This window comes from Rhinopithecus bieti, unplaced genomic scaffold (genome assembly GCF_001698545.2).
Source record: "Rhinopithecus bieti isolate Rb0 unplaced genomic scaffold, ASM169854v2 scaffold_3040, whole genome shotgun sequence".
In the NCBI taxonomy this organism is placed as follows: Eukaryota; Metazoa; Chordata; class Mammalia; order Primates; family Cercopithecidae; genus Rhinopithecus; species Rhinopithecus bieti.
The window spans coordinates 7,201,882-7,224,476 of NW_016804657.1; the positions used below are offsets into that span (position 1 = coordinate 7,201,882).

At 45.1% G+C, this 22,595-nt stretch overlaps 1 protein-coding gene across 1 annotated transcript; it reads left to right on the top strand.

The window, feature by feature from the left end:
• Positions 1–6,599: 6,599 nt before the first annotated feature.
• CD2 (CD2 molecule) lies at positions 6,600–21,758 on the top strand. The gene is made up of 5 exons (XM_017869813.1): positions 6,600–6,770; positions 6,908–7,228; positions 12,928–13,158; positions 16,991–17,113; positions 20,992–21,758. The coding sequence occupies exons 1-5, from the start codon at positions 6,710–6,712 to the stop codon at positions 21,309–21,311; spliced, it is 1,056 nt and encodes a 351-aa protein (XP_017725302.1). The 5' UTR covers positions 6,600–6,709; the 3' UTR covers positions 21,312–21,758.
• The last annotated feature ends 837 nt before the right edge of the window (positions 21,759–22,595 follow it).

Below are 22,595 nucleotides of genomic sequence, written 5' to 3' on the forward strand. Positions count from 1 at the left end.
TAGGTTGCTGCATCATACCTTCTATTCATAGATTAGTGCAAAGACTTATAGAAAAAGCCCTCACAAAACCCCCTCGATTCTCCCTTGTCCTACTCAGATAAGCTCCTACTCCTAAATGACCAAGAGGACTAACAAAACCAGGATATGTCAAGGAAATTTGAAGAGGAAGAACTATAAAGTCAAGAGGGGGAAATTTGCCAAAAATAATAAGTTCCTCTTCAAAGCTTCCTTTGTCTTTCTTAATCTATAATGAGCACTTGTTACTCTGCTTAATCTGTAATGAGCACTTGTTTCTCTGCTTAATCTGTAACCAGCAAACCTCTTACTCTGTAAACAACCCTTCTGGCCTAGTTGGTAATGGACAACCTCTCCCTTCCTGCCTAATTGGCCTTATTCAATTTCAAACACTAGCCACTTGGGTCAGCTTAAACTGTGTGGTCTGACTCCAGCCAGTGGGGAAAGGACACAGAAACAGGAACTGTGTTAGGGATAAAAACCCCTGCGCTACCCTGCTCAGTGTGCTCTTACAATCGGAGGGACACAGGCAGCACCCTTCTGCAGAAGTAAATGTGCCTTGCTGAGAAATCTTCTGTGTAAGTGCTGGTTTTTCCTTCTGGCACGGAGCACTTATTTCTATCAGTCCTGACTTGACCTGAGCCTTGTTAAGGCTCTCCTTTGACAAAGGGAAAGGGAGGTAGAAGTCAAGACCATCAATATTTTACTAATCAGGGAATAAGAGGTCAACCTAACGTAAGACCTTCAAAAATGTTTTCTTCCTTCTCTGCTTCTTATTCTCCTCCCTGTAGCCTACTTCTCCAGGAGTGTGAGTTTAGGTAAGAAAAAGAATCAGTGAAGATAGAGCAAGAGCCAACCTGTACATTGCAGCAAGAGTGGCGAGGGAGGAACTGGAATGAGTCACCAAGTAGATGGTCCCGTGCAAAGACTCAAACAAAGGCAGGGACTGCACCTGCCTCAGCACTCAGAATGTTTACTGAAGTGGTAGATCCACTTAGAATTAAACAGAATTCAACTGAAGGACAATACATGTTCAATCTAGATAGATTAGAATAGCAACAGCAAGCAAGGAGAGCAGAATAGTATCTATTATCCCACCACACAGGTACCAGCACCCTGGGGACATTCTGCAAGAGACTCACCCAACACATGCTTTTCGAGAAATAAAATGGGACTGTATTGTTGATTGTGAAGGGTACCAGAAGATACTGATGTAGGACAGGTAAGCCCCATTAGGGCTTAGCCTGGGAGTGTTCTTGGCTTCACTCAGGAAAGAATCAAGGGTGAGCTGGTGGTGTTAGACAGCAACTTTTATTGAAGCAGCAGCAGAGGTACTGCTCCTTGCAGAGCAGGTATACACTACAGTCAGTGTGCCTAGAGTATCAGCTTAAAGGTAGTTTTGCAGTCCCATTTATACCCATTGTAATTATATGCAAGTTAAAGGGCACATTATGCAGAAATTTCTAGGAAAAGGGTAGTAACTTCTGGGTCTCCAGGTCATTGTCATGGAAAAAGGTGGTAAAGGTTGGGTATTGCCATGGCAACAGTAAACTGACATGGCACACTGGTGGGCATGTCCTACGGAAAGCTGCTTCCACCCATCTCTGTTTTAGCTAGTCCTCAATTTGGTTCAGTGTCCAAGCCCCACCCCCAGAGTCAAGTTCCACCTCCCACTTTAATGCCACCCTAAAACATGCCTTTTTAGCATATGGGTTATTTTGAGCAAAAGGCCATCATGAACCAGCAGAGGCAGTAAAAGCTTTAAAACACAGCACAAAATTTTCTTTTGTAAAGAAAATTTACAATTTCTGAAGAAAATACCCATTTGTAAAAGGCATCTCCTTTTCCTGTATCCAGAAGAGGAGTACTCTTAACAACTCTTATCAATGGAGAAGGCATTGGCTTCAATCTGCCAACAAACCTTACTAAATAACTCATTGTTTACCACACTTTTCCTGGTTATTCAGTAACCTGCCTCTCCCACCTAGAAGCCCCAAATCCCTTTTTGTTTGTTTAGCCTAAGATACTCTACAAGTCCAAGTTCTAACATCCCTTTGGGTTACTCACCACTGGGTGCTCCCATGTTTATGAGGGATACACATCTTGATCAACTTCAATGTGTCTTTCCCTAGTTAACCTGTCTTTTCCCAGTCTGGTTTACAGGGTTCCAGCCAGAGAATCTAAGACGAGCAGAGGAAAAAGATTACTTTTCTCCTCTCCTACAATTGGGACCTGTTTTTATCATATTCCACAGCTTGTCTATGTCATGATTTACTTAACCAATTTCCTTCTCTTAGACATTTAAATTGTTTCCAATTTTGGCTTTAAAATACTGCAGTGTATAAATTTATAGCCAAGTCTAGTACATAGCCTTCATTATTTCCTTATGATAAAATCATCCTTGTGGACTTGTTAGAAATCCACATATTTTTGATACTTCTAATTCACACTGACAAATTGCCCACCAGAAACTATACCTATTTGCAATTCTCCTATATACAAGAACGCCCACTTTCACCATCATCAACACTATGTTTTCATTTTCAAATGAAGATGAAAATGCATCTATGTTAAAACTGACATTTCTTTATTCATAAATAGAAACAAAATTCTTCTTTTGTGGATTGCTTCTTTTATGACTTTGACCTATTTTGATATTAAGGTGTCTATCTTTTCTATGTTTACAAGAAAAATTTAATATTAAAAATTTAATGTTTGCCAGGCACAGTGGCCCACACCTGTCATCCCAACACTTTGGGAGGCCAAGGTGGGAGGATCACTTGAGCCCAGGAGGTCAAGGCTGCAGTATATTGTGATCATGCCACTGCACTCCTACCTGAAACAGAGCGAAACCCTGTCTCTAAAATTAAAAAAAAAAAAAAAAATTGTTATGCCTTTGTCATGTATCTTGCAAGTAATTTGCTCCTTTTAGTGCATTCTTTTAATTTTTTTATGGAAAAATACAAAGTTTTCACATTTTACAGAGTCAGATCTACCGATCTCTTTCTTTTTCATGGTTTCTGCCCTTGAAGCCATGCTCATCACTCAGAATTGAATTAGTTTTAGAGGAGTAAAATCAATGTTTCAAATAGAGGAGCAGAAAGCTGCTCTTCACATGCTCCATGAGGAAAGTGAGAGGAAGAGAGGGCAAGCGCACTCAAAAGCTGAGACGGGGGAGAGGATGGCCGGCACCACCTTCTCTCCACCAGGCCTTGACAGACTGGAGTTGGACAGTGGCTGGTGGGTTAGCCACTCACAAGCAGGGAAGCTCTGTGCTGCTTCTCTGGGTTGGCAGATACTTTTGAAAAAATATGTGTGCCCTAAGCATCCTTTCTTAAAAAGACATTTTTTTTATTACAAAAAAGTGTTTGTTTCCAAAATTTTAAACTTCACAGAAATTAATAAAATGGAAAGAAAAATAAAATGCCAGGACCCCAATTCATTATGCCAAAAGGAAAAAATAAACTGAAAGTTGAGTCATGCAAGAAACTGCCTTTCCTTGAGTTTCTAAGCAGACAACTACAGATAAAAAGCTGCTGTCTCCAGGGGTAGCTACTCTATGTTCACCTTATCTTATGAAAGTGCCAATTTACTGAGCATGAGAAGAATACACAATTGACCATTCCCCTACCTGCTTCTTTTCTCTTGCAACATATGGATTCAGTAATGTGACTGTATCCTCCCTCCTTCCCCTCTGACCAGCTTTTCCCCTTTAAATACTGAAGCCTTCAAAATCATCTTGAGAAAAAGGCACAAACCACAGATTGTTCCTGTGGTTCTGTGTTCCTTTTTGTCCTTAATGTTGATGAAATAAACTTCTAAATCGATTGAGACCTGTCTCAAGTATTTTTTGGTTTACAAAGGTAAGAAGTGAAGATTTCATGTCCGTTCTCTCGCAGTCTAATACCTGAAAGACAAACACTGTAAAAAAAATTCACCATCAGCCCTTTCAGGCTTTTTTCCCGTACATACCTTAATAACAACAGAATATGATACGGTATGCTGGTATACCCGTAGCATAGTATAAAGACAGTATCATATATAAAAAGGACTAATCCTATAGATATTGTTTTGCAATTTACTCTTTTCATGTGATTTTCCAAAAGCATCTTTCCATGTCTTACTTTTAGGCCTATGTTATACTATTTTGATGGTTATACAGTATTTCATAATACGAACATACTGTAATTTTAGTGGCTTGCAATTTTTTATTACAAAAATGATACAACAAACGTCCTTGAACAGCATTTTAAAACATCTGTGCTTTCATTTGTGTGGGATAGATTTCTGAAGTTAAAATCACTCGGTGAAAAAAAGACACATTTTAAAGTTTGGTGGAAATGATAAATTCCTTTCCCCAGAAAGTATTGATTTATATTCCCTCTGATGTTGTATGAAGGTTCATTTCTTCACACATTCATGTTAATAATGTAAATTATCATTTTTCCTGATTTTGCCAATCTGCTGGTGAAAAATGGTATTTTATAGCTAAGATATATACATATAATTTTGGTGACATTAGACTCCTCTTGTGGGTTTGATATTTCTTCTGTGAAGTGCTTCTTCTGTAAGCTGATCATTTATATCCTTTGCCCATTTTAAAAACTATTTTGTATTGATTGATAAGAATTATTTCTATATTTTGAATATTAATAATTTTATACATATCACAAGTATTTTGTCATGCCTTTTCATTTTGTTCCTTATTTCTTCATCTGCACATAAACCTTACTTCTTTTTTTTTTTTTTTTTTTTTTTTGAGACGGAGTCTCGCTCTGTCTCCGAGGCTGGAGTGCAGTGGCCGGATCTCAGCTCACTGCAAGCTCCACCTCCCGGGTTTACGCCATTCTCCTGCCTCAGCCTCCCGAGTAGCTGGGGCTACAGGCGCCCGCCACGTCGCCCGGCTAGTTTTTTGTATTTTTTTAGTAGAGATGGGGTTTCACCGTGTTCGCGAGGATGGTCTCGATCTCCTGACCTCGTGATCCGCCCGTCTCGGTCTCCCAAAGTGCTGGGATTACAGGCTTGAGCCACCGCGCCTGGCCAACCTTACTTCTTTATATCATCAGTTGTGTTCATCCTTTCTTTCTTACTTTGGATTATGTGTTATATGTAGATAGGCCTTCCATACTCAAGCTATAAGAATATCTTTCTATATTGTCCTTTTAGCATTTTAATTAATTATTTTATTTTATTTTATTTTTTTGAGACAGAGTCTCACTCTGCCGCCCAGGCTGGAGTGCAGTGGCATCACCCTGGCTTACTGCAACCTCTGCTTCCCAGGTTCAAGCAATTTGCCTGCCTCAGCCTCCTGAGTAGCTGGAATTACAGGCACATGTCACCATGCCTGGCTAATTTTTGTAGTTTTAGTAGAGATGGGGTTTCACCACGTTGGCCATGTTGGTCTTGAACTCCTGACCTAAGGTGAGGAGGTCCGCCTCGGCCTCCCAGAGTGCTGGGATTATAGCTGTGAGCCGCCACGCCCGGCCTCCTTTTAGCATTATTGTAGTAGTTTTGCATTTAAAATTTTAATTCAATTGTTGTGCATTATTGTGGAAGATGCTCATACAACCATGAGGTAAATATTTGGGGCTTCCTTTTACCCACCCAGTAATGGCAAATAACTGCTTTGACTTAATTTCATTTCCTCGGCAACTTTCTGACAGAAAATATCCATATTTGTACTTAGAGTTGAAAAAGAAAACAAGCACCACTTTTACAGTTTTTACTCACTGTGACCTAAAGAATTGTAACGCTGAAAATGTGCTTTGGAAGTCTGTCATGGTTATTCCTCTTTTTAGGCATCTTTTCAGGGCACACGCATCTCTGCATCACTGTCTCTTTCCTTGTGTCACAAATTTCTGTTCTCTTTTTCTCTCCCTGTTCCCTTTCATTTCTTTTTTCTCCTAATCTCTCCTTTTTCTTAACCACCTATAATGCTAATCAATTTAAATGCTTTTGACTTGTTTGTTTTGGTGGTTTAAGTGTATTTCATAGTCTCTATGCTTCTTTGTTTTGGAACAAGTTTTTATTTACCTAACAGTGAATTTCACTAGAGTTGTAAAATACACACCAAACATAGGATTTGGGGATTGCAAGCATTTACAGCTGATACTCAATTTCTTTGTTTTCATCACAAAAACGATTTTAGAACATGAAAAATATCTTTGGAGAAACAAAAAAATCAATTTCCTAATCATTTTATGGGCATACCTTTTTCAATATTTATAATCATATAGGATAAATATTTGCATTCTGCTATTGGCTTGTGAACATTTACCTATATTTCTCTGTGGTCTTGTTAGGGACAGTATACCTAAGTGGATAAAAGCCTGGGTGGTTGAATTTGGCTTCTCGTTTACAAAAGACTGATCCTTAGTCATCTACTTAGCCTCTATGATCCTTTTCTCTTTCACTGAGATGAGAAAATCCATCCGTCCCAATTTTTTGTGTGAGGATTAAAATGCGGTAAGAAAACACACACTCATAAACACATCTGCTTTGGCAAAGGAGCATATCAGAAGGGCTGGCTTGTGCACGCTCTCGCTCTCTGTGTATGTGTGCTATGTTTTATGTTACTGTAAAAGGTGTAAAGAGAGGCACGTGGTTAAGTTCTCGGGGTGTGGACTCCACCAGTCTCACTTCAGTTCCTTTTGCATGAAGAGCTCAGAATCAAAAGAGGAAACTAACTCCTAAGATGAGCCTTCCATGTAAAATTGTAACCAGCTTCCTTCTAATTTTCAACGTTTCTTCCAAAGGTAAGTTGGTGGATGGGTCGCCACTGTCACGGTTAGAAGCTTCTTCTTTGGAGACCCTGAAGTAACATAAGAGCCAAAGAAGTCCCAACCCAGCTTTCCCTGGAAGTGACTCTCAGTAACTCTTTTGCTTTTTCTAGGTGCAGTCTCCAAAGAGATTAGGAATGCTTTGGAAACCTGGGGAGCCCTGGGTCAGGACATCGACTTGGACATTCCTAGTTTCCAAATGAGTGATGATATTGATGATATAAAATGGGAAAAAACTTCAGACAAGAAAAAGATTGCACAATTCAGAAAAGAGAAGGAGACTTTCGAGGATAAAGATGCATATAAACTATTTAAAAACGGAACTCTGAAAATTAAACATCTGAAGATCCATGATCAGGATAGCTACAAGGTATCGATATACGATACAAAAGGAAAAAATGTGTTGGAAAAAACATTTGATTTGAAGATTCAAGGTAAGTGTTCATTCCCTTTATTGCTTTATTTCAGTGTGGGTGCTATTTGGCAAGTTGGAAAATAGCATTTATAATATTCCCCAGCGCTGACCTCTGCCTCTAGGGGGGCTGTACAGGAAATTAGATGCATGTCTCCTGCCCCAGTGAAGACTGTGGTCCAGTGCTGGAATGGGGTACATCTGAAGTCTACCTGCCTACAACTTTCTCTTCAGGTGGTTACAGGAATGTGGGGCTGGGTGAAGAACCTGGATTAAGGTGGCATTAATCAGGAGAGAGACACAGGTGGGGAGGGGGAAAAGGCAACTGTTCCAGGTTGCTGATGAATGGGCGAGCTAGGAGTGGGGCGGGAAGAGGCTGACTGGAGAGCAGCGGGCCTTTCATCGACAGAGCCCATTTCAAGCCAGGCTGCCCTGAAGGAGGAGTTATATGGCAGAAAAGGCCTGGAAACAACATATTTAAGGATGAACAGCCCTCGTTTTGGATCTGCTTGTCAGAGTGATCCAAGGTGATAGGTGATTTTTGCTAATATGTGTAGAAGATGCACAAGGTGTGGCTTTATTTATCTCTGCCGTACTGGGAGGGCAGGAGTGGATATTGATGATGGGGTTAGGGAGACTAGTCTGCTGCTGTGATCCAAGGGAAGTGAGGACCAATTAAATCAGATGTTTTTGCATGCGGCCTGGGTATCATTAGGTTATAAAGCTCCCTGGGAGATTATAATGAGCAGCCAAAGTCAGTCACCACTGGCCTAGACCAAAGGGTGCCTGTAAAGTGGGAAGAATGAGGATAATAAGGGTCAGGCATAGAGAAAGGTGGCTTGGGCAAGGGAGAGAAGGAAGAGAAAGTGGAATCGAAATGCCATTGAAGTTGAAAGCCCAGGGGATGCTGGGGAGGGAGTGATAAGAAGGAAAAAGAAGAAGCTGCGCTTGACTTGGGGAGGCAGACAGGAACCCCAGAATGAGCACAGGCCAACCATTCAGTGAGCAAATAAGCATTTCTGTGCTTCACACAGAAAATGTCACCGGAAACAGGGTCCCCTCCTTCTTCCTTTCTGTCTCCAGCCCCGTCTTCAGCACCTGGACCTTCTGTCTCCAGCCCCCCTTCAGCACCTGGGCCTACCAGCAATCCCAGATAGTGTCAGATTGCCCAGTCCAGCATTCCCAGACACTGTCAGCTCCCCTGCAGTGACAACTTTCCACACTCTAGTCCTGCAACCTTGAGTGGGAGCACCTTGTAGAAATGTAGTGGGGTTGAGCATGGCTCTCAAAAGGGTCTCTGATTACAGGCTCTGGAAACCACAGATCTCAGGACTCCAAACAGCACAAAACTCGAGTGCCCTGTTTTGAGTGTGAGCCCTACATGAGGGACCATGCTGGTGTTTTCACATTTGGGTCGCATTTAGCGTTGCGGTGGAAATAATGGCTACCAGCTAGGGGTCAGGTGCTTGCTTACATGATCTTATTTAAAGCTCCCAACAATACTGAGACATAGCTGTTATTATCTCTTTGTTATATATAAGAAAACAGAGACCTAGTCAGAAGCAGCTTGTCCAAGGTCTCATTGCTTGACAGGAGCAAAGTCAGGATTCAAACTCAGAGGTCTTTTTGGCAAGGATGATGACCTTTTCTTTTTTTTTTCCAAGCAGCTTCATTGAGATAACTCACCTAGCATTCAATTTGTCCCTATACTAAAATGGCCTTTGGTATATTCAGAGTTTTGTAACCATCACCACAATCAACATTTTCATTGCCCCCAAAAGAAACCCTTCACCCTTTAGCCTAAAGACAGCGACTTGCTTTGTGTGTGTGCACGCCAATGTCATATAACATCTTGATTCAACTTGTAGTTGGGCACTATTACCAGACTTAAGGTCACCACGGCCTTGGGCAAATTCCCTATCTGCTCTGAGTCTGATTTTTGAAGGACAACTTCAAGGGATATTCAATGAGACAATGTGTGTACAAGTGCCTTGCAGTGCCTGGGGCACAATACCTGTTTGCTCAGTGCTAATGCCTTCCCACATCTTTGTTTTTTTTGTGGGTGTGTGTGAGATGGAGTCTTGCTCTGTTGCCCAGGCTGCAGTGCACTGGCATGATCTATGCTTACTGCAGCCTCTGCCTCCCAGGTTCAAGTGATTCTCCTGCCTCATCCTCCCAAGTCGCTGGGATTACAGGGGTGTACCACCACGTCCAGCTAATTTTTGTGTTTTTTTTTTTTTGGGGGGGGGGGGGGGGGACAGAGTCTCGCTCAGTCGCCCAGGCTGGAGTGCAGTGGCGCGATCTTGGCTCACTGCAAGCTCCACCTCTCGGGTTCATGCCATTCTCCTGCCTCAGCCTCCCAAGTAGCTGGGACTACAGGCGCCCGCCGCCATGCCCGGCTAATTTTTTGCATTTTTAGTAGAGACGGGGTTTCGCTGTGTTAGAGATGGGATTTTGCCATGTTGGTCAGGCTGGTCTCAAACTCCTGACCTCAGAGGATCTGCCTGCATCAGCCTCCCAAAGTGCTGGGATTACAGGTGTGAGCCACGGCACCCGGCCTCCAAACTTCTCAAACTCCAGTAGTTGTGCCTGCATTTCCTTCATGAGGGAGTTGCTGCTGCAGGCTGAAGAGGCAGTGGAGGGCTCCTTAGAAGCAGATGCTGGTAGGGAAGTGGTTAATCCCAGCAACTCAGAATTAAGGAGTTCTCAACCATGGGAGGCCTTAGGTTGGATCAGTTCTAAGATGCTATCTTAGTGAATGTATACGGAGGTACCACTCCACAACTCCCATCACTGTGTTGTTCATGTTAGCAAAATGCTAGAACAGTCAGCAGTCAGAAACTTATTAATCAATTAAATTAAGAATGCATCCTTTAAAAAGATGGAGATATGCATTTATTGATGTTCATTAAAAAAAGAATGTCATAATATAATTTCACAATAAAGGGGAAAAGGCAGACTATAGGATCACAAGCTAGTTTTAATTTTAAAAATATTACATATATATATATATACACATATACACACACACACACATAGAGAGAGAGAGAGAGAGAAAGAGAGAGAGAGAGAGAGAGAGAGAGAGAGAGAGAGAGAGACAGGGTCTCACTCTGTAGTCCAGCCTGGAGTGCAGTGGCTCAATCTTGGTTCACTGCAGCCTCTGCCTCCTGGGTTCAAGCAATTCTCACGCCTCAGCCTCCTGAGTAGTTCGGATTACAGGCGCGTACCCACACACCTGGCTAATCTTCGTATTTTTAGTAGAGATGGATTTCACCATGTTGGCTAGGGTACTCTTGAACTCCTGGCTTCAAGTGATCCGCCCACCTCAGCCTCCCAAAGTGCTGGATTACAGGCATGAGCCACCTCACCCAGCTGAAATATTACATTATTTATATATGTACATATAAATAGAAAATATCTGATAAAGATATACATAAAAATATTATTCATTATTAACTTTGAGTGGTGGCATTGTGGGTAATTTTAATCTGCTTTAAACTTTTAAAATATTTTATCAACTTGTACAATGACTGAAGTTGAAAGCCCACGGATGCTGGGCAGGGAGTGATAAGAAGGGAAAAGAGGAAGCTGCACTTGGCTTGGGGAGGCAGACAGGAACCCCAGCATGAGCACAGGCCAGCCATTCAGTGAGCAAATAAGCATTTCTGTGCTTCATACAGAAAATGTCGCCAGAAGCAGGGCCCCCTCCTTCTTCCTCTGTCTCCAGCCCCATCTTCAGCACCTGGGCCTACCAGCAATCCCAGATAGTGTCAGATTGCCCAGTCCAGCATTCCCAGACACTGTCAGCTCCCCTGCAGTGAGTGACAACTTTCCACACTCTAGTCCTGCAACCTTGAGTGGGAGCACCTTGTAGAAATGTAGTGGGGTTGAGCATGGTGCTCAAAAGGGCCTCTGATTATGGCATCTGGAAACCACAGATCTCAGGACTCCAAACAGCACAAAATTTGAGTGTCCTGTTTTGAGTGTGAGTCCTACGCCGGAGACCATGCTGGTGTTTTCACATTTGGGTCGCATTTAGCGTTGCGGTGGAAATAATGGCTACCAGCTAGGGGTCAGGTGCTTGCTTACATGATCTTATTTAAAGCTCCCAACAATACTGAGACATAGCTGTTATTATCTCCTTGTTATATATAAGAAAACAGAGACCTAGTCAGAAGCAGCTTGTCCAAGGTCTCGTTGCTTGACAGGAGCAAAGTCAGGATTCAAACTCAGAGGTCTTTTTGGCAAGGATGATGACCTTTTCTTTTTTTTCCAAACAGCTTCATTGAGATAATTCACCTAGCATTCAATTTGTCCCTATACTAAAATGGCCTTTAGTATATTCAGAGTTTTGCAACCATCATCACAATCATGTTACTGTGTTACTGTTGTAAGTAGAAAAAAAAAATTCGATTCTGAAGAGACAGGCAAACTTCATGACCAAACCCCTAGGCTATGTACTTACTCGTTGCTGAGTGTTGATACTTTCCATTTTCTTCCTTCTCAGTAACACCAATAGCATCGTAGAACTGATCATCTTGGGATGAGAAGAAAACTTTTAATTTAATTTCTGCATGCCTGCATATATTGGGACATAAACGAAGTTTGACTGTGATGTTCCATGGGGAAGATATTGGTGTCTGGAAGTCAGAGTGGGAGGGAATCATTGAAAAATAAGCTAGTGCGTCTATATTATGAATGGAGAGAAACTGAGAGGGAAAAGTGGCAAGTCTGGGGGAAACAAAGCAAAGAATGAGAAAAAAAACCAGAGGAGGAGGAAAAAGAGAAGGTCACACAGCTAGGAAGTGATGGGGCTAGGATGTAGACCTGAGCCATCTAATGTCAAGCCTAGGCATTTTCCTTTTATGATGCAGTCTCTCTGCGGGACAGGCAAGAAGTTTGTGATTATTGAATGCATGAACTACCACTAATAATATCAGTGCCTAATGATCTGCCCAGGGCTTTGCCACATGTTGCTCCTTTTGTGACAGGTGGGGCATGTTTTTCTGATCCTTTTCCGATGCTCTGAGGAGGGCTAGTGTAGACCCTGTGAGCAGCTGAGCAGCTCTGGGCTGGGAGAAGGCAGAACCAAGTCTCTGGTTCCCAGGCAGGTGCTCTTTTTCCCCAGAGCCTTGAGCTCCTTGGACACCCACATGCTCACATGTACCCACCTGGCCCTCTGCTCCAGGAACTTGGTTGGGGCAGAGGTATCCGAGGTCTCCGTTCACATGTCAATGTGGCGATTCCTCCAGGATGGGGTTCCTGGCTGCTCTTAAGGCATTGCCCTTCTCAGACTCCTGAGGCACCCTCTTAGCCATATTCCTAAACCCTGACTGCCATGTTTTATTTAGATGGTGCTCTAAGGCCACCCACTGAACCTTTCAGAGCCTTGAACATTTTTTCTATAAATGGGAAGAAAAACATCAGCCTCTCTGTTAGGATTAAGTGATATCATACATGTGAAAGCATTTTAAGGTATAAGACAGCATATAAACATTACATATGATACATTATTTAGTGGCAAAATGTATCTATGAATGTCATCAGAAATAATTTTTTTCCAAATGCTCTTTGTAAATAAAATCATTTTCAAACGGTGCTAGAGGTCTTTGACATGGTTCCCTTGTCCCTATCTGACTCCATCCCTCACTGTATAAATAGATATGCTTATTAAAATCAGAAAATTGCCTAAATTGAACTGGATCTTTATTTTCTTTTTAGAGAGGGTCTCAAAACCAAAGATCTCCTGGACTTGTATCAACACAACCCTGACCTGTGAAGTAATGAATGGAACTGACCCCGAATTAAACCTGTATCAAGATGGGAAACATCTAAAACTTTCTCAGAGGGTCATCACACACAAGTGGACCACCAGCCTGAGTGCGAAATTCAAGTGCACAGCAGGGAACAAAGTCAGCAAGGAATCCAGGGTGGAGACTGTCAGCTGTCCAGGTGCGTGGCAAGCGTCACTTCACAAACACAGCTCTCCAGGCCCTCAGGAGGCAGAGGCACGCTGCTCCAGGTCACAAGTGCTCATGCTGGGAGGCAGCCCTGGCTCAGGATGAAGCGTGAAAACATATCTCTTTCTCTTGGAAATCTTCAAGGGAAGCCTCAGGGGAGGTGGTGTTCTGTGGTTACCCAACCTGGGAGTCCTCCCACTGAGCACAATTTGACCACAAGCAATTTTAAAGATCCTCTTCTAGGAGAAAGAATTGCAAAACCGAAGAGGGAGGAGCTGTAGAGAGTATCTCATGCAAAGCCCATTTTCCAGAGAGGGAAACTGACTTGCCCAAGGTCCCTTGGCTAGTTAGTGACATGATTCCAACTGCTCCCCTAAAGATCAGTGGTCAGCGCCTCCTATCAGGAATAAAGGTGAAAAGGTTGCAGAAACCCTGGGGGACAGGGACATGGGGGAATGGAGCCCTTGAGGCCAAAGAGGACTGTGGACAGCAAGGCAATACTCCTGGCACACAGCAGGACGGCAAGGCTTGGGGACTAGCTCCAGAAAATCTCAAAACTCCAAGACCATAATGGGTCCCCAGTGTCCCAGCCTGACATGACCTCCAGAAGTATTTCTGAGAGGCAGCCTGCTGTAGTGCCCAAGCTCTCGCTTGGGAGTAGAGGTCTGGACTTCTAGTTTGGGTCTGTCCAAATTCAGCCAGAGAATTTTGACAGAGTTTCTTCCCCTCTCTATGCTTCAGCTTCCTGGCCCACGAAGAAAATAAGCACCATGTTCACAGACTATTAGATGAGTAGACTCTTGGATCCACTTCCAAGTTCATTCATGTGGGCCATTGGGCTGCCTCACAATATGGCAGCTAGCTTCCCTCAGAGTCCTCTAAGAAAGAGCAGGAATAAGTGCCCAGGACAAAAGCCATGGTCTTTTTGTAACTTAATCTCAGGAGTGATATCCCAATCACTTCTGCTGTGTTCTGTTCATTAGAAGCAAATTAATAAGTCTAGCCCACATTCAATCAAAGGGGATTACACATAGATGAGAATACCAGGAAGCAGGGGTCATTGAAGGCATCTGAGAGTCTGCCAATCACCAACTTGACCAGCATCACTTCACCCCTGGTTTTCCCACCAGTCATTCTCCCACATTTCCCTATCACTAAGGCACAGTGAGTGAAGTTGCCTCTCCTTGACTTCACAACTTCTTTTTATTTGAGACAGGATTTTGCTCTGTTGCTAAGGCTGGAGTGCGGTTGTATGATCATAGCTCACTGCAGCCTCGACCTTCCAGGCTCAAGCAATCCTCCCACCTCAGCCTCCCCAGTAGCTGAGACTACAGGAGGACGCCACCAAACCCAGCTAATTTTTAAATTTTTTGTAGAAATAAGGTCTCACTGTGTTGCCCAGGCTGGTCTCGAACTCCTGTGCTCACACAGTCCTCCCACCTCAGCCTCCCAAAGTGCTGGGATTATAGGCATGAGCCACTGCAGTGTCCTCGGGAGATCTTTGATTAGAGTTGTCAGATATAGCAAATAAAAATACAGTATAAGTATGTTTCAGAGATTACATGGAACATACTTGGGCTAGAAATTATTCATTGTTTATCTGAAATTCAAATTTAACTGGGTGTTTTGCATTATATCTGACAACCCTATTTTAACTGGAGCCCACAAGTATAAAAATATGTGTGTATCACGGATGGAAGGAGGGAGAGAAGGAGGACCTTGGGAGCAGCCAAGGTTTGAAGGCTGGAACGCTTATGTCCCTTATTCTATGGTGCAGAGCGGAAGCTGGTTGGGAGAAGGACCACTAGGGAGATGGGAAGAATACCTGGGGAGATATTAGGGTGGAGGAGCTGCTCTTGAAGACCTGAAAAGGGATTTGGAAGTTTTATTCTGAAAGGCCAAGGCAGAGAGGAGCAATGATGAGAGTCTAACCATTTGGTTCAGATTAGGTGAGCATTTACATACTTAAAACCAAAATACTAGGAGGAAGGAACAGATTCCGATGCGCAAAAATACTTTATCACATAAACTCATGGGCATGTGATCTCCAAGAGAAATTGTAGGAAGATACTATGCCTGGATTTAGGAACTGGGAGGGCATATGTTTGATTGACAGCGCCACCGCTGCTTCTGAAACATAATGTAATGTTCCCCACCGCGAGCACTACCAGGTGTCCCACGGCGCCACACTGGACAAACTGGAGAGCAGGCTGGGTAAAGCATTGCCTACATTCCTGCATGTGCCCAAGATAAAGTTGTGGCAACTTCCCAACGACTCGGAGAGAAGATGGAGCTGGTGGCTGCATGACTTAGCCATGTGCTCCCCAAAGCATTTCAGGCCTGCCCTGCCGCACCCTGGGTCAAATCAGAAAAGTTCTCAAGCTCAGCAGGAAGTGGCCTCTGGTATCTCCTGCCCCTCCTCCAAGCCAGTAGGGCCTAAAGGGCCCTAAATCCTTTACTGACCCAATTTCAATGGTTTAAGATTATGCCTGTTTCTCTGGTGGAGGCCTCTTCATCAGTAGAGCTTAGAGATGTTGTGTAACTGGCAGGCAAAGAATGGGTCAGAGAGAGACTCGAGGAAAGAAAGCCAAGATGAACAAACCACTGCAGTCTAATAATCTGTTAAACTTGGTTTCTGAGCCTCTGACCCTCTCCTTGGGGCCCATCCTGGGCTTCATGTATAACAGTGTCTCCCTAGGATCTTTTTTGCCTGCAGAAGCATTTCTTTTGTGATGCTGGGCCAAGTTCCAGTTGTTCTTTAGATGACCCCGTCCCCTGACCCCAGCCCCACTGCTGCTTCTCTAACTGCTATTGACTCACAAGGGGCAGACAGCCCTCCCGTTTCCCCTGTTTCTGGGAAACAGCTCCCAGAAGCACCAGTGCAAGAACACTAGCAAGAGTGAGACCTCACATTTGTGTTGTTTTACAGTTTACAAAGCACTTTCATATCCATTATCTGATTGACTTCCAACAGCCACCTTATGATGTAGGTTTCATTATCTCCACTTTACAAAGAAGGAAACAGGCTTGGAGGGGTGAAGTAACTCTCCAAAGTTCGCTACAGCTCTTGCCTAGAAAAGCCTAGACCAAACCCACTTCCCTTAACACCGAAGTCACTGTTTTCCTCATTGCATTACAGTGACTGAAGGTCCAGAAACTGAAGACTAAGTCTACTGCTGTTACTAGCGCACTGTACGCCGGGTTTCTCTCGTGGCTCCAGGGAAACTCTGAGGGGTGCTGGCCATGAGGTCAGAGTGCTGGGCTGGACAAGTGAAATATTTACCCTGAGTGTTTGGAAACTGCCTGGTAGAGAGGGTGAGAAGGAATCATGGTGCGGGGGGCAGGGTAGCCAGAGACGAGAGCAGGATCGACAGTGCAGAAACACCGAGACAGGGGGTTGCTTAAGGGAACTGCTCAGGAACAGATATTGCGTGGCTTCGGGCAACTCATCCTCCCTCTCGGGGCCTCATGTTTGACACTAGAGGTTCCTTTAGAGTATCTCTAAGATCCTTGGATCTAAAAGTTTGTGATGTCCATGTCCATGACGGGGGCAGTGGGCAGGCAGGCCTTGGTGCATGAGCAGTCAGGCATTTCTAGTCCCTGAGAGCAGTTTCCCAAGGAGCCTGCAGATGGAGCTTCCCCAGGACCTTGGGTCCTCCCAGGGTTGACACCACTCACCACCCTCTGTGAGCCTGGGAGCCGTGGGGTGAAAGGTCCCAACAAGCTCTCTTATCTGCTTGATGTAGGAGGCAGCATCCTTGGCCAGAGTAACGGCCTCTCTGCCTGGACCCCTCCCGGCCATCCCACTTCTCTTCCTTTTGCAGAGAAAGGTCTGGACATCTATCTCATCATTGGCATTTGTGGAGGAGGCAGCCTCTTGATGGTCTTTGTGGCACTGCTCGTTTTCTACATCACCAAAAGGAAAAAACAGAGGAGTCGGAGAAATGGTAAGCTCCCCCTCTTTCTTCCCACCACAGGCCCCAGCAAAATCCCCATGAAACAGCTCATGGGGATGACACCTTGAATCTGCAGAGAAAATAATGGAAATAGGTAGTTTCGGAATGTCAGGGTTGTAGCCAGCGGGTATAGCTTGTTTCATTTTGTGGTTAGCTTGATTTTTGAAAAACAAATTCTTAGTGGTGACAATGTGGGAGCTTTGAGACAGTGAATCCAGTTGGCCTCATTGGAATCCACCACTGAGGCTTACTTGGTGACAGGCTAATGTGAACATCTTTTGAATGAGCCACACTTCTCTACATAGGTAGAAAGGTTAGCTCTAAAACACCATTTCTAGCAATAAATGTCCTGTCTATGGGTGACCGAAGATTGTGGACTTAGTCTTGGGTTCAGGACCAAGCTCCTAGAAACACAGGGAAAATCATTCAGGTCATCAGGTACTCACAGGAAAACAGCTGTTCTAAAGCAGGGTGACTGTGCTCCCCTTTGCTAATTCTCTGTTTGAGGGATGTGTTAGGGTTGAGAGTTTCTCCTCGGATCAGGCCTGTCCGACAACCTATCAGCAATGAAAAGGGCAGCTGGCTCAGGGAGCATCCAGGCCAGCCAAAGCAAAACACTTCAGAGAATGGCCAACCCGGGGTCACTGTCGGGGCACAGATGAGGGTGTCAGCCATTGGCGGGACTTGCAGCCAAGGGAACAGGCCCTGGGGTTCTCTGCAATTCACGTTCACAGCAGGACTTGGTCTCTCCCTAGAACCTGCAGGCACAGCCACACCAGCTGTTTCCAGTGCTGCCCAGGGAGGTGGTCCAGATTTCCCCAAGCAGTGGTGGCCTTGGGCCCTGTGCCCTCTGGATTTGGTTTCTTTACCTCAAACTTCTTCCTCTGTTCTCCCTCTGCCTCCCCGTCAGGCTGTGGTCCCTCAACCCCACGTCCCATCATGCCACTGCCCCCAGCCCAGGCCCTGAAACATCTTCCTGAACTTAGCCCCATTCTTCCCACCACCATTGTCCCACACTTTCCACCACAGTGCAGCTGAATCACTGGCAGGTCCCTTAGGCATGCCCGGCTTGCCCTCCTCTGTGCCCAGCTCTGGCTGTTCTCCATGCTCCTCTCTAGCAAAGACCCCTTCTCCATTGACTAATGGTCAAAGACCACGTCTTCTTCCAAGGTGGACCTCACTTGTCACCCCAAGACAAGGTGATCTCTGCCATCACCAGGCTGAGAAGACCAGCATGGTGGTTAGTTCATGCTGATAAAAAAAAAAGTCATTAGTCTCTGTGTTTTATATCTATTAGTGCATCCAGCTTTCAGAGTGATCTTAGGAGATAGATAACAACACAGTTGAGCAAACTTAAATTCAGTGAGGTTCAATTATTTGCCTTAAATCCTGTGGCCAGTAGGCTGATTCAGGCCTAGGCTGAGGCAAGGAGCCCAGAATTTAAGGCACAGAATTTAAGGAGGCTGACCTGCCCTTGCACAACCTGAAAGTTGGTGCCTCTTTAAACTGCATGCCCGTCAGCCTCACTTGCCTCATCCCAGTCACGCCCTGGGCTGAGCAACCAGGAGATGCAAACAAGGGAGACGGACAGTGAGCCTGGAGGAATTCCTGGGAGCACACGTTTAGGCGCCAGCTGCAGCTGCTGGGGTGGGCAGACTGAGACCCACTGTCCTGCTTGAACCAGGCAGGGTGCACAGAGTCGTAGCCAGCCTTGTCTGTGCAACCCTGACTGCAGTCTCAGCCATGTGGTCACACCCCATTCCTCCTACCAGAACTCATGTGCCTCTGCCTACACTTTCTGGTGGCCCTGGGCTCTTCACAGAAATTGACATTGCAATTTTCAATTCTTGTTCGCCTCTTGATTTTAGGCTTCCTGAGGACGATTTGTGTCTAAGTCACAATGACACTTAACACTTAGAAGATGAGGAATAAACATTGGAAGGACAAATGAACAAAATGGTGGATGGGCCAGGTGTGGTGGCTCACACCTGTAATCTCAGTACTTTGGGAGGCCGAGGCAGGAGGATCCTTTGAGCTCAGGAGTTTGGGACCAGCCTAGGCAATGTAGTGAGACCTTGTCTCTACTTTAAAAAATAAATTAAAAAATTAGGCGGGTGTGGTGACGTATACCTGTAGTCCCAGCTAGTCAGGAGGCTGAGGTAGGTGAATCATTTCAGCCCAGGAAATTGAGAATACAGTGAGATGTGATCAACCACTGCACTCCAGTCTGGGCGACAGAGCAAGACCCTGTCTCAAAAAAACAAAACAAACAAAAAACAAAAATGGTGGGTGAACAGAGTAGTAAATCAATGGCCGGTGCAAGCTTGCCACATAGGAGTCACTGAAAAAGGACCACCCACTGCCCCAAATTCAGAACTGGGGTCAGGGGTTAGAGCCCTCTGCACAGTCTACTGGACATAACCTAAGCAACGACTGCAGGGCACGGAAGATGGCATAGAGGATGTGTTTTGCCCTTTCTGGAGGCCCTTTCCTCTTTGTGCTTAGAGCACACGAGCCACTTAGGTATCAAAATCACATTGTCTGACTTTGACTCTACACTCAAAGCCACCTAATGCTCACATTTCCTGTAGTCAGAGGAGGCCATCTGGTTTGAATCAACATCCGGAAGTTACAGGGTGATGCTTAGAGAGGGCTTGTGCTTCCCCAGCCACACATCTCCATAAAGATGTAAGAGGTAATTTTTTCGGTCGGGTGCGGTGGCTCATGCCTGTAATTCCAGCACTTTGGGATGCCAAGGTGGGCAGATTACCTGAGGTCGGGAGTTCAAGACCAGCCTGACCAACATGGAGAAACCCGTCTCTACTAAAAATACAGTATTAGCCAGGCATGGTGGTACATGCCTGTAATCCCAGCTACTCAGGAGGCTGAAGCAGGAGAATTGCTTGAACCCGGGAGGCGGAGGTTGCAGTGAGCCAAGATTGTGCCATTGCACTCCAGCCTGGGCAACAAGAGTGAAACTTCGTCTCCAAAAAAAAAAAAAAGAAAAGAGGTAATTATTTCACCCCAGGGAAAATCTTCTCTTCCTAACTCCCTCTGGAGCTACTGCAAAGATGGCTTTGGGTGCAGGTACTGAAATACCTAACTTACAGCCTGAAGGAGTCCAGAGGGGCCAGCAGGGTGCTCCAGGCCTCTAGCAGCTGGGCACCCTCACAGATGCCCTGTGATTTTCAGAGTACAGGAAAACTACATTACGAATAGTTGTGGTTCTGCTTTCATGGACTGAAGTCACACAAAGAAGAAAATCCTGATGGATGAGGAGAGGAGGAATTCTTTCCCTCCTGCGGCCAAGAGGATAGGTCACGAATTTCTGAGGAGTTAGTAAATTTCTAAGGACAAAAAGTCCCTTGCATATTCCAACCTCTTACCAGTAGGTGGGTTGCATGACAGTAGAACTGGGGGAAAGGCATATCTAACACTGAAATGCCTCAGAAGGAATGTAGTTACTAATATCCTCCGTGACTCCTCATAACCCCTTCCCATGCGCTCTAACCACGAGGTTCTTGCTCTCAGGGAACAATCTCTAGGTCAGTACAGAGGTAGGGATCCAGGTCTGAGTGCTATCTCTGATCACAGGAGCACCAGGCGCAAAGCCCTCCACTCATGTGTCTTCTTCCTGTTGGTTCCTTGAGTTCTCTAGTCCTACGCTCTCCCTCTACCTTATGGTGAGCACTTCTTTCTCTCCTATGAGCTTTAGAGTTCTCAGAGAGTAGGGGCAACTTCTTCTTTCTCATTGCATCCCCCAAAGCAGTACCTTTTATGTGCAAGGTGCCTTGCACATGAAAGGTACTCAATATTTACATCAATTTCACCTGGCCAAGATGAACTCTATTGAGGTTTTGTTGTTGCAGATGAGGAGCTGGAGATAAGAGCCCACAGAGTAGCTACTGAAGAAAGGGCCCGGAAGCCCCACCAAATTCCAGCGTCAACCCCTCAGAATCCAGCAGCTTCCCAACATCCTCCTCCACCACCTGGTCATCGTTCCCAGGCACCTAGTCATCGCCCCCTGCCTCCTGCACACCGTGTTCAGCACCAGCCCCAGAAGAGGCCTCCTGCTCCGTCGGGCACACAAGTTCACCAGCAGAAAGGCCCGCCCCTCCCCAGACCTCGAGTTCAGCCAAAACCTCCCCAAGGGGCAGCAGAAAACTCATTGTCCCCTTCCTCTAATTAAAAAAGATAGAAACTGTCTTTTCCGATTAAAAAGCACTGTGGATTTCTGCACTCCTGATATGCACATCCGTACTTCCATCAGGTGTTTTCTACATGCAGAACATTGTCACCTCCTGAGGCTGTGGGTCACAGCCACCTCTGCATCTTCGAACTCAGCCATGTGGGCAACATCTGGAGTCTTTGGTCTCCTCAGAGAGCCCCATCACACCAGTAAGGAGAAGCAATATAAGTGTGATTGTAAGAATTGTAGAACACCGAGCACAGAAATCTTAGAGATCTCTTTTCCCCTCTCAGATCATGTGTAGATGCGATAAATCAAGTGATTGGTGTGCCTGGGTCTCTCTACAAGCAGCCTATCTGCTTAAGAGACTCTGGAATTTCTTATGTGCCCTGGTGGACACTTGCTCACCATCCTGTGAGTAAAAGTGAAATAAAAGCTTTGACTAGACCCGAGTCTGCTCATTGTGTGAAGGACCCCAGTATCGAGGAGAGAAGGCTGCCTCACTGGTGTGACAGCAGGATCAAATTCAGTCAACTCAATCCAGCTGAGACCTCCTTAGTTCTCACCAGAATGACCAGAACATTCTCCCCAGGTTTCAGCTGCAAAGCTGGGTCCAACAACCTATTTGTAGATTTCCATAATGAATTGAAGACTCCATGCACAAACGTTAACAGGAATCACCAGAAAACTTAACCTTTTGGGTCTTACTTCCTTGACTGTTCAGACACGGTCATAATGACCTGTACTGTCATCCTTGAAAACAGGGAAATCGGCCGGGCACGGTGGCTCAAGCCTGTAATCCCAGCACTTTGGGAGGCCGAGACGGGCGGATCACGAGGTCAGGAGATCGAGACCATCCTGGCGAACACGGTGAAACCCCGTCTCTACTAAAATACAAAAAACTAGCCGGGCGAGATGGCGGGCGCCTGTAGTCCCAGCTACTCGGGAGGCTGAGGCAGGAGAATGGCGGGAACCCGGGAGGCGGAGCTCGCAGTGAGCTGAGATCCGGCCACTGCACTCCAGCCTGGGCGACAGAGTGAGACTCCGTCTCAAAGAAAAAAAAAAAAAAAAAAAAAAAAAAAAAACAGGGAAATCTATGGATACTGGAAGTGTCATGAACTCATCAGATGACATACAAAAGGATAGGCTAAGAGACAACTCAGTTGAATCAAAACTTAAGTGTCTTAAGTGACTGTAATTAAAAGGTCAGACCCCATCCCCAGCTAGCAGTCATGCTAGCTGTACTTTGGGGGAAGTGGGGAGAAAAAAATAATTTTCAGTTGG

What these genes read in the sequence shown, in the direction of transcription:
- CD2 (XM_017869813.1), top strand. Translation starts at nt 6,710, where the DNA reads ATGAGCCTTCCATGTAAAATTGTAACCAGCTTCCTTCTAATTTTCAAC. An exon ending in TTTCAACGTTTCTTCCAAAG is followed by an intron (nt 6,771 to 6,907) that starts GTAAGTTGGTGG and finishes TGCTTTTTCTAG; the next exon opens with GTGCAGTCTCCAAAGAGATT. An exon ending in ATTTGATTTGAAGATTCAAG is followed by an intron (nt 7,229 to 12,927) that starts GTAAGTGTTCAT and finishes TTTTCTTTTTAG; the next exon opens with AGAGGGTCTCAAAACCAAAG.